At 34.1% G+C, this 11,696-nt stretch overlaps 2 protein-coding genes across 2 annotated transcripts; both read left to right on the top strand.

The window, feature by feature from the left end:
- Positions 1-246: 246 nt before the first annotated feature.
- On the top strand, positions 247-1,218 carry LOC111704265 (octapeptide-repeat protein T2-like). Its single transcript, XM_023476466.1, has one exon. The coding sequence runs from the start codon at positions 247-249 to the stop codon at positions 1,216-1,218; it is 972 nt and encodes a 323-aa protein (XP_023332234.1).
- A 1,274-nt stretch (positions 1,219-2,492) lies between these two features.
- Positions 2,493-7,492, top strand: LOC111704270 (ADP-ribosylation factor 2). Its single transcript, XM_023476474.1, has 6 exons — positions 2,493-2,533; positions 3,789-3,953; positions 5,285-5,346; positions 5,992-6,102; positions 6,884-7,016; positions 7,366-7,492. Exons 2-6 carry the CDS (start codon positions 3,789-3,791, stop codon positions 7,456-7,458), a joined length of 564 nt encoding a protein of 187 aa, XP_023332242.1. The 5' UTR covers positions 2,493-2,533; the 3' UTR covers positions 7,459-7,492.
- The last annotated feature ends 4,204 nt before the right edge of the window (positions 7,493-11,696 follow it).

Genomic DNA, 11,696 nt, shown 5'->3' with positions numbered 1-11,696 from the left:
AGCTCACAAATAGATCTACTCGTACATAAATCAGGAATCAACAGAACAGCTACCATAACCTTTCAAAAAGCTATACACAAAGTATGACCCAGGTCCCAATAAATTATGTTTATTTATTCTGTTTGTTTAATATATTTGCTATGGCAGAACTATTTCTTCTAATTTACATGACAATAAACAAACATATTGTAGAGAAAAGGGATTATATAAATTCAGCCAAATCCAAAAAAAAGATCGGGGAAAAAGATGGGACCAGGAAAAGGAAGAGTGAAAGATGGGACCAGGAAAAGAAGGAGGAAAAGATGGGCCAGGAAAAGAAGGAGGAAAAGATGGGACCAGGAAAAGAGGAGGAAAAGATGGGACCAGGAAAAGGAAGAGGGAAGGATGGGACCAGGAAAAGGAAGAGGGAAAGATGGTACCAGGAAAAAGAAAAGATGGGACCAGGAAAAGGAGGAGGAAAAGATGGGACCAAGAAAAGGAAGAGGAAAAGATGGGACCAGGAAAAGGAGGAGGAAAAGATGGGACCAGGAAAAGGAGAGGAAAAGATGGGACCAGAAAAAGGAAGAGGAAATGATGGGACCAGGAAAAGGAGAGGAAATGATGGGACCAGAAAAAGGAAGAGGAAAAGATGGGACCAGGAAAAGGAGGAGGAAAAGATGGGACCAGGAAAAGGAGGAGGGAAAGATGGGACCAGGAAAAGAAGGAGGAAAAGATGGGACCAGGAAAAGGAGAGGAAAAGATTGGACCAGGAAAAGGAAGAGGGAAAGATGGGACCAGGAAAAGAAGGAGGGAAAGATAGGACCAGGAAAAGGAGGAGGAAAAGATGGGACCAGGGAAAGGAAGAGGAAAAGATGGGACCAGGAAAAGAAGGAGGAAAAGATGGGACCAGGAAAAGAAGGAGGAAAAGATGGGACCAAGAAAAGGAGAGGAAAAGACGGGACCAGGAAAAGGAAGAGGGAAAGATGGGACCAGGAAAAGGAGGAGGGAAAGATGGGACCAGGAAAAGGAGAAGGAAAAGATATGACCAGGAAAAGGAAGAGGAAAAGATGGGACCAGGAAAAGAAGGAGGAAAAGATGGACCAGGAAAAGATGGGACCAGGAAAAGGAGAGGAAAAGATGGGACCAGGAAAACGAAGAGGAAAATATGGGACCAGGAAAAGAAGGAGGAAAAGATGGGACCAGGAAAAGGAGGAGGAAAAGATGGGGCCAGGAAAATGACCAATAAAGTGCGGAATGATTGTCGTCTTTTTCATTTCTTTCATTAAAAATATCACGTCATAAACCTGGTTTATTTCCGTAATATGACTTCAAGGCACGTTAAACGAGATATAACAGCTACAAATACAATATCAGTAACGATATTCGTCATGAAATGAATGAAACTAAAGATAAATAATTCTGATTTTTAATTGTTAAAGGCCGATTGTAATCGTATCTATTTAAAAAAAGTGGAATGTCCTATTCACAACGGTACCTTTAAAAGCTTTGTCTGATCAAGAATGTATAAGATATTTATCTTCTTCTCCGTATAAATTGATTAATTTCAATAGCGGTTCTTCCATAAATTGACTTGCTCATCTTTACTCCAGAAACAATAAGAAAAATTGTCAGAATTAAATTTAAAAAAAAAAATAATTTAAATTTTATTTACATTAATCAAATGTGTTGTCTACAGATAAGTTCTAACCCAACTCCTGGAAATGAAAATTGAATAAAACTATTATTATCCTTAATTTATGGTTTTCATGAACCGAGATGTTTTAATATCAAATGCACTCTANGGGGAAGGGGTGGAGAGAATAAGTATGATTAATTAGGAAAGTTGAACACCTGCGCATTATTATTTCTTTGGTTCTCTGTATCGTCATTCTTGATTATTTATTAAAGGCACTGCAGTGTCTTTCTAGTCTCCATGGTATATTTCCTCCAGACAACATACTTTTATTCAATACGTCTATTCACAAAAAATAAAATTCTTTATTTCGTTTTTTCTTTTTATCACAACAAAAGCAATTAAAAAATTTCCATGACTGATTGCATGATTTTAAATATACAGGGTGTCCCAATAAACATGGAAATTCAGTGACGAATTCGATAATAATTCTTTGATTTAGTGATACCTACTGAGAAAGCTGTAATCTGTAAGAGTTTCGTCTGCTATGTTCACATTTTGTTTGTTTGTTTTGACTGCATAAGGGTGTACTTAAAAAAACCAAGAAAATTGTAGTATACAAACAGAGTAAACTTGTCCGTCTTCACTGTTTATCTTGGGGAGAGATTATAGACACCTTTACAGTCTTTTACCCTTTTCATAAATTTATAAACTCTAGCAGACATAAAAATATTATGGGTTTTTAAAATTAGGTATTACAATGCTAATTTATAACAAAGACGATATCGAATTCGTCACCGAATTCCCGTGTTTTTTTGGGACACCCTGTAGTAGCTGGGACAGTAGCGTATTAAACCTCCAAACAAACTCATTAGTTTTCTTCAGACAATCAAAGAGAAATATCAACAGTCACCAATCCAGGTAATAAAGCAAAAAAAAGATATTATAACTGATTTTTTTTTTTAATCGAAAAGTTGATTCATTCAGAAAGTACTAATCTCTACTTTAACCTTATATAGCAATGGAATAAGCATATTAATTTTAAATATTTTAAAAGAAGAATCTTTTTCGAAACCATGCAAAATTTTCGCTTAGGAGTAATCGACAAATTACAAGTAACTTGTTTTTCCGTTTTGAAAATCGAGTTCAGGAATTATAGGATAGAAAAGTTCATTCTTACCTCACATGTCTCCTATTAAACAATAGGCAATCGACTTTACATATCAATATTTACATTTCACCCAGGTACTAGTGTTGAATGGTCCTTACCAGTACAAGAATACTAGTCTAGTCTTTACTTAAATACCAACCCGTCTAGTGTACCCAGTATGTGGTTGACCCAACCCGTCTAATGTACCCAGTATGCGGTTGACCCAGCTTGTCTGGTGTACCCAGTATGTGGTTGCACCAACCCATCTAATGTACCCAGTATGTGGTTGACCCAACCCGTCTAGTGCACCCAGTATGTGGTTGACACAACCCGTCTAGTGCACCCAGTATGTGGTTGACCCAACCCGTCTAGTGTACCCAGTATGTGGTTGACCCAACCCGTCTAGTGCACCCAGTATGTGGTTGACCCTACCCGTCTAGTGTACCCAGTATGTGGTTGACCCAATCCGTCTAGTGTACCCAGTATGTGGTTGACCCAACGCGTTTTCTGCAACAAACTTCGTGGGAAGAAAGATCCAGTGCGACTTTTTGAGGGGAAATTTTTTCTTTTTTACTAAAACCTTTTTTTAGCATTTTTACAATTCCTTTTAAACAAATATGTTGTTTTTAAGTAGGAAAATTTAATTTATTTTTATTTAATCCTGTTCTAAAAGGGTTTGCTTATATAATCTACTTAATTTATTTAATTGATATATATTTTACCGCCTTTTGACTAAACTTACCGACCAATTATTCCCCCAACAAAGGATGGTCAGGTTACTTTACGTCCCTTAGGACAGTTATGTAAAATAACAACCTTCTCTGCGAAGTTTTCGGGAAAAAATCCGCGCATTTTCATCTCAAAAGACGATAAAATTGTGTACAACTACTTTTTTGGGCAATTAAAAATGTTACTTAACCAAGGGTTCCCTCGACCAATTTTGCCTACACAACATCCCTTTGTTTCCCTGTAAAGTTGTAAATAATCAAGTTTCTTCAAAACTTTAATCAAAATTTTGAATTTAAGATGGGATTAGTATCAAATGTTCTGGATTGGATCCTGGGACCTCTACCAGCAAAGATAATACTGCTGGGTCTAGACAACGCAGGGAAGACGACAATTTTATACAAAATAAAGCAGGGGCAAGTTATCAATACTATTCCTACAGATGGATTCAACGTCAACATAAATGTAAGGATGGTCTGACGTGAAACTCAAGTAAATTTCATGGAGGATTTAAAACTTTGACGTTTGCAATCATAATTCTTTTCTTATAGAGTTATTGTAAAGAAAAAATATGATTTGAATTTCTAATATGCAACCGGAAAATTTAACTTTTTTCATGCGTTAAATAAGAAATAGATTAACTACTGCAGTGATAAGTAGAAAACTCTAGAATAGGAAGACGACTTTAAGAATCAAGTAATAACTTAACAAAGTCCAAAGAGCTCGAGACACAGCAATTGTGCAGTGTAAAATTTTACTAAATTAGTAATCTAATAAGTGTCAAGCTCAACTTTTTGCTTTGTGCTAACATCAAATACACTTTAGTATTGCAATAATGTCGTCTTTTTTCCATTGTTTTCTGGTTATCACTGCACGATGTCAAAAAGTCGTCCCAATAATCTCGCTCTCGTTCTGGATCTAGTTAATAGTGGTATACCTGATGACTCGCATAAAACTCCAATTTTCTGGTTCCATAAATCTTTGCATTCTGATGGTGCCAACATTTGATATTTTAAACTTTTTCTTTTGATCCACAGTGTTACCCAAAAAGGATGAGATTTCAGAGACCATTTGTGTGGAATTTATTCAGTCGTTTTTCTTTCATTTATAGTACCCTGCAGTAAATTTGAGCTACGTCTCTGAACACCTGCTGCCGTTTAAATTTGAACCACCGATTAAAAGATAAAGATTAAGGATCGATTGAATCAGTGTAGGCAATTTGAATTCATTAAATTTCGTCCCAGATCATTTCACGAGTATTTTAAAACTTTATCCAGTGAAAGCAGTTCGAATTAAATCTTCACATTGGTATTTATAAACAATTTCTAGTCGCCAGCTAAGTCTTATCCTTTGCATGGGTAACCCTGCGGCAGAATTAATAAAATATCAAAGGTTCATGACATCATTTGTAAAAATAAATAGGGGAGTTTAAATTGCACCCTGCGACCGACGGGTTTCCCGACATTCTAGCACCCTCATACGTGAAGCGATCCGACTCACAAGCACATTTTTGAAAATTAGATTTTATCCTAAAAAGTCTTGGATTTATGTTTAGATATTTCTTGATACAACTTGAAGCAATTTAATTCCTTTATTCGTCTTCAAAAGAATTGGTGTCTATTAAGTTTGAGCCGCGTTTGATTTTTTTTCTTCTTTTTTTTAGTAAATATATATATTTCCAAATTAGCAAATAAAAAGTATTATATTTTTACTTTTTAAATACATTTTATTGGTGTTGCCTTTTGCTTAAAATAATTTATTCACTTTGACAGTTTTAATTTTATATTTGCTTCTAGACTGTCACTCATAAGAGCGTAAACTTTACAGTGTACGATATAGGAGGTCAAGATTCAAACAGGTTTGACAGTTTTGAATAGATATAGTCTTTTTTTTAATCTTCACAAGGGCCTGAATTTGATAAATTTCAGGGTCGCTGAACTGCTTCCGGTTCAAATTTGAATCACCGACTCGCCTCGATCCTGATTCTTTAACTTAACTTGGTGGTTAAAATTTGAACCGGCAGTATGTAGTTCAACAACCTAGCTCAATTACCTAAAAATTGGGCCAAGGTTACATAAAAAAACAAATTGTTATATCATTCCTCCCATTTTTCAATATTTATTAACCAAAAGTCTGAAAGTAATGAAAAGATTTTAGAGCATTGAAGGATCTGTTGACGTCATTTCAAGCCACTTGGAAGAGAAAACTAAAATTTAAAAAAACCTATTTTTATCCTCATTAGTTGTTGTAAATATGACATGCCAGATGAAGGGTCACTTGAAATAACATGTACAGTGTATCTCTCTGCGCTACGGTCTCAGAAGTAATATTATATTAATACTGTTATTACTAGGCAAACTGAAGCTATTGTTTCCAGGGGGGCGGAGGGGGGGATGCGCCCAACCAGGTCCTGTACCCCTCTTACCTTGAAAGCTAAAAAAGATCAAACCTTTTTACAAAACTCTGTATACGCCCCTTTAAAAAATGTATTTTGTTTATTTAGAGATTTGTGGTATAATTACTATGAGGAAGTTGAAGCTGTTGTTTATGTGGTGGACAGCTCGGATAAGAACAGGATGGAGGAGAGCAAACTACTCTTAGAGTCAATACTTAGGTAACTTAGCTCGGATAAGAACAGGATGGAAGAGAGTAAAGTACTCTTAGAGTCAATACTTAGGTAACTTAGCTCGGATAAGAACAGAATGGAGGAGAGCAAACTACTCTTAGAGTCAATACTTAGGTATCTTAGCTCTGATAAGAACAGGATGGAGGAGAGTAAACTACTCTTAGAGTAAATACTTAGGTAACTTAGCTCGGATAAGAACAGAATGGAGGAGAGTAAACTACTCTTAGAGTAAATACTTAGGTAACTTAGCTCGGATAAGAACAGTATGGAGAAGAGCAAACTGATATTAGAGTCAATACTTAGGTAACTTAGCTCGGATAAGAACAGGATGGAGGAGAGCAAACTACTCTTAGAGTCAATACTTAGGTATCTTAGCTCGGATAAGAACAGGATGGAGGAGAGTAAACTACTCTTAGAGTCAATACTTAGGTAACTTAGCTCTGATAAGAACAGAATGGAGAAGAGCAAACTGATATTAGAGTCCATATTTAGGTAACTTAGCTCGGATAAGAACAAGACGAAAATGTGCACAGTAACCCCAATCTCCATCTCAATCTCCATCTCGATTGATTGTTTAACTCGAATTATGAATGTATGATTAGTAAATACGTTTTGTTATGCATGGGCAGGGCGGTCCGCGTCAATGATGAATCTTTATTATTTTGATCTGTGTTGTACACACTGTTTTAAATACATACTGTGGGCATTGGGCACGAAGTACTGTACAATTTTATATAGTTGTATTCACTCTGCACTAAATACTGTCTAGGCATGAACTACTGTACAACTGTACACTGTTGGTGCTGAACAACAAGGATGACCGGCTAGGAACCTGTTCTAATGAAGAGGTTGCATCACAGCTGGGTCTAAACCAGTTTAATGACAGAGATCTAACTATACAGGTAGACCAATCTGACGGGTTCCTTCAAAGGAGAAGATTATAAAGACGACCTGAAACTTTATAAAAATAATGATTTCAAGTTTGAAATAAGACTTTTGTCGGACACAATTGTTTAATGGCTTATTTATTGATATTCCTAAGAATGAAATTAGTTAACAGTTTATGGGGAATCATGAATATAAGGAAACAGAAAATATAAATTCCGTGCAGTCGTCTCTGAAGTCTCTCATTTTCCTCTTTTAAAACTAAAAAACAAACACTAGTATAAAATTAACTTTTTCACCTAATATCAGTGGATTAAAACAAACATTTACAAAATCACTGAAAAATTTATATTTTATAATTTTCAGTCAACCTGTGCCTTGAGAGGAGAAGGGGTCTGGGAAGGGTTGGATTGGTTGGCGAAAAATATAAAGAAAAAGAAAAAAAGGCAGCTGTTCTAAATATGAATTATGTTTTAATGTTGAGCTTTTTGGATTTTATTTGATAAATGGTATATATATATACACAATAAAATACAATTGAACTAAAATATTAAATTTTATTAATATTGAGAATTTAATTTTGAACTAAAATATTTTTCTCATTAAAAAAGTACAAAATATGTGTTCAAAGATGTTTAATGTTAGAAATACATTCTTCGCGTTAATTTAAAGTAAATTTAAAATATTTCTAAACTTGTTTACTTTATCATTTTATCCAGAACCTATTGAGAAGAACAAAAATGTTTTGGATTTCTAATAAATAGATTACACCACTCTTAAAGTTGCATCAAAGCCGGTACAACATGTACCGGCTTGACAGCAATTATCAAAAATGTCAAAAATAGGAATTTCCCAAATGCCTGGGTATCTGGGAACTTACCCAAATGCCTGGGTATCTAGGAAATTTCCCAAATGCCTATTTTAATAAAAAATGTAAATGCTGTCGTGTCATGATACAAATGATAAAAATTAATAGGAGACCTCATATTATTATTATTAGTTTTGTTTAAAATTCAGAACAGAATTTTAAGAATAATTTACAAAGTTATATATCCAAGGAAACTACAGATATATAATACAAACATATCGTTATCGAACATAGTCTGTTGTGCCTAACTGTTCCGGACGTTTATTAGGTTAATTTTATTCCAAACTTTAGCTTCCACAGTCCACACATAGATCCAGACTGCTGAAAATAATCAAGATAATTGAGTCTTTGTAACAAACTATGATTTTCTAATCTCTATATCTTCACAACACAATGTAGTAGACCTTAGATATTTCAAACTATGAATTCTGTTAGATGAAAAAAGTTTGAAATATCAAAGGTTTACACCATCAGGTGGAAAAAATCAGAGTTTGTTACAAAGACTCAATTCCTCTAGTTTTTAAGTAGGAAGCGAGAGCTTGCATCTTTTGAACCATACTGTGTACTCATTTTGGCTAGGTGGTTAAATAGATATTAAAACAGGGCTTGGTTATGTAAATAAAAATAATTTTATGCTTAAAACCATACTAACTTTAAAAATAGGAACAAAAATACATACAAAAATACAAACGCTTAATTTTCTAATCCCAATATATTTGCAACCCGATGTCGTAGACCTTAGATATTTCAAACTAAGAATTTTGTCAGATCAAATAGTTTGAAATATCAAAGAATTACAGAATAAGGTTGTAAAAATATAGGGAACAGACAATTTTAGTTTGTGCAAAATTAAGTATGTTTGTAATTAAAAATGACAGCATAAAATCTCACAGAGAAACAGAAAGGTGTGGAAAACTTTTTAAGACATGGGTCGGCCACTCTAGTCATGCCGAGCCCATTAGCGCTGATCCAATCAGGGTTCAGCCATGTGTTTGTTGTCTATTCTGAACCAATAGAAATTGTATGGGGCGGTAACATCTATCTTTCTATCTATCTCATTATCCAATTAGAGTTATGAATCCTTCAATCGTCGCTATCTGCAGTAAATGGAAATATGTACTTTTACTGAAACTATGGCGCGGCTTTAATGTCGCAATATTTTTGCCATTTGGTTTTTATTTTAATAGCTATGGCATCAATTTGCGATTGTTTAAGAGACACTCTGTCACCGACTCGACAACTCGACAATTCTATTGAAGTAAAAAACAGACTTTTGGACAGCTAGAGCAAGTATATTATAGTACACCCTAGATAAATTAGAATAGATAGCTTATGTCGTCTTCACTATACCGGAGAGTTACAGTTGAAATTGTCGTATTCTGTCGTCACAAGTGTCAATTCAGTTTTTGTGTCCGACAAAATCATTAATAATATTGATAATGTTAGAATAAAGTGCTTTTCTTACAGTAAAATAAGTGCAATTTAATGTGTTCTTTAGTTTCTGTTTTTACACTTTTTTATTTCATCTTGGGAAACATGTCAACATGTGTATAATAGGTTGATTTCTCTGTTGCCACCTATTGTACTTGATAATCTATTTCTCTGTTGCCACCTATTGTACTTGATAATCTATTTCTCTGTTGCCACCTATTGTACTTGATAATCTATTTGCTAGGGACATATAGTACATTTGATATCTATGTAGTACACATAATACGTCGACTGTAGACACGGGACATTACACCAAATGAATCATCCCCTTCTATTAAGATTAATATGCTGTAGTGTATGCATAGATCTTCAAAATGTCTGAATATATCTCCGTGTCAATGTCACACAGCTTCAATCGTTGCATGATACGAACCAGTAACAGGATTTACCAGTCTGATGTTGTTGTACTGTATATGTACTCACTTGTACCGACCAGTCTAGACTACCCATAGTAAAATAGGATTTACCAGTCTGATGTTGTTGTACTGTATATGTACACACTTGTACCGACCAGTCTAGACTACCCATAGTAAAAGCGGCCTATCAAGTTTTATGCAACAAATACAAGATCTCCCTGAAAACTTATCTGTCTGTCTGTCTACCAATCCCCTACGATTAAGATCTGAAATAAACTTGAACCAAACTTAGAAACTTCACAGGAAAACTAATTCAAGTATTTAATTCCTGTTACGTCCTTTTAAATTATTTTTCTTCTCTTTCGAAAGTTGTTTTTCAAACTAAACTTCTAATTTCTTTTTTGTCATCTTTACGTTTATTTTCTTTAATTCTCCATTAATGAGAAGTAAGATTTTTTAGGGACTTTGGTTGGTTTATTTTCTTAAATATTTTTTATTAATATAACGGTGTACTTTTAATCCTGTCGATTTAACTTTGGGAATTAATCCAAAAAAAATTCTTTTTTTAACCCTATGATGGCTGGGGGTCTTAATCTGTGTAAAGCCGAGTGGGGGGGGGGGTTTGGCACCCCCCCTAGAAAAAGGCCTTAGAGAATAGGTATAGGGTTGAAATACACGTCCATAGCCCAATTTTTCATGGCCAGCTCAAAGAAAAAAATTAGACCGATAACTTTAATAGTTTAGGTGCTAGGGAGGGTGAAAAAAATGCCTATACAAATGAAAAAAACATTTTTTGTTTTTAACAAATATCAAAGGCTTTTAAGGCTTTTTAAAAATATAGTTTTTAGATCTGTAGCTTTAGTTAAAAAAAAGTTATGGGCTATTCTAGATTTTTTTTTCACAGACCGGACTTTTTTTTCCCCCTGTATCATACCCTATAAATAAAAAAAATATGTTTTTTTAGCAAAAAATTCTTTAAATTACTATTCATTAAAAGTCACAAAATTTCACGGTGATAATGTCAAAAATGAGAGTACTAGGACAAAAAACTACATGGAGGGGGGGGGGCGCCGAACGCCCCCCCCAGCCTGTTTAGGGTTAATTAATACTCCCGGTTTTGAGGCCTTATTCTATCGATTTCTTCACCTTTTCAACCAAAAAAAATAATTTTTACAGACTTCGTTAATTTTTGCTGAGTTTGACACAATTTTTTAAATTCATTAAGTTTAGAACTCAAGAATTTGTAAGATATTAACATTCACTGCTGCATCTTACTGCATCATGTATTGTATATAAAATTGTTAGATTGCATACTATTTCACTAATAAATTCCCAATCAAAAATGTAATAATTAAATTTACATTACGATTTTGTTGTAGGAAAGTTCGCAGAACTTCTTGAAAATAAGTCAAAAACAAATTTTAATAATCGGCGGAAATTTTAAAGATTTCTCATAATTTTTTTCCCTAATTTAAAATATTCTAATATTTTCAATTTCAGAATATTTAAAGTAGTTGATTATGAATGAAAACTATTTGTAAATTACGTTTCATCTCAGTTTTTAATTTAAATTTCTAAGTACAATGTTTTCATGTTTTAATTAAACCCTGTTAAATAATAAACAGCAATTGAAAGCAGTTTAAACCATAGATAAATAAATAAACATAGATAGCTTATGTACGCAAAATCACCAAGAATTGTACAGTCCGCGAACTCATACTTCTAGGGGTCAAAGTGTACTTCAATTATAAGCGGGGTGGTTTGGTGTTTTAATGAATTTCATAATAGAGTGTAAAAAAACTCCGGGAATGGAACTATTTGAACAACAATATTTCACTGAGCAATATATCATATTGACGAGAACTGAAGAAGGACATGAGAAGGACTAAACTAACTTAAATTTCTCTCTACAGAACTCATGTACACCACAAGTACTCAATGACATAAGAACAGCCAATGTTCACAACCGACCTAGTTAATCT

Source organism: Eurytemora carolleeae, unplaced genomic scaffold (assembly GCF_000591075.1).
Source record: "Eurytemora carolleeae unplaced genomic scaffold, Eaff_2.0 scaffold581, whole genome shotgun sequence".
Taxonomy (NCBI): Eukaryota; Metazoa; Arthropoda; class Copepoda; order Calanoida; family Temoridae; genus Eurytemora; species Eurytemora carolleeae.
Note: the sequence above shows the minus strand (reverse complement) of the source record. Positions and strands in the feature narration are given on the sequence as shown.

Bases quoted from the DNA above. Each gene is read 5' to 3' on its own strand.
- LOC111704270 (XM_023476474.1), top strand. From the start codon at position 3,789: ATGGGATTAGTATCAAATGTTCTGGATTGGATCCTGGGACCTCTACCA. The intron at 5,347-5,991 runs GTTTGACAGTTT...TTGTTTATTTAG, and splicing joins GGAGGTCAAGATTCAAACAG to AGATTTGTGGTATAATTACT. The intron at 7,017-7,365 runs GTAGACCAATCT...TATAATTTTCAG, and splicing joins ACAGAGATCTAACTATACAG to TCAACCTGTGCCTTGAGAGG.
- LOC111704265 (XM_023476466.1), top strand. From the start codon at position 247: ATGGGACCAGGAAAAGGAAGAGTGAAAGATGGGACCAGGAAAAGAAGG.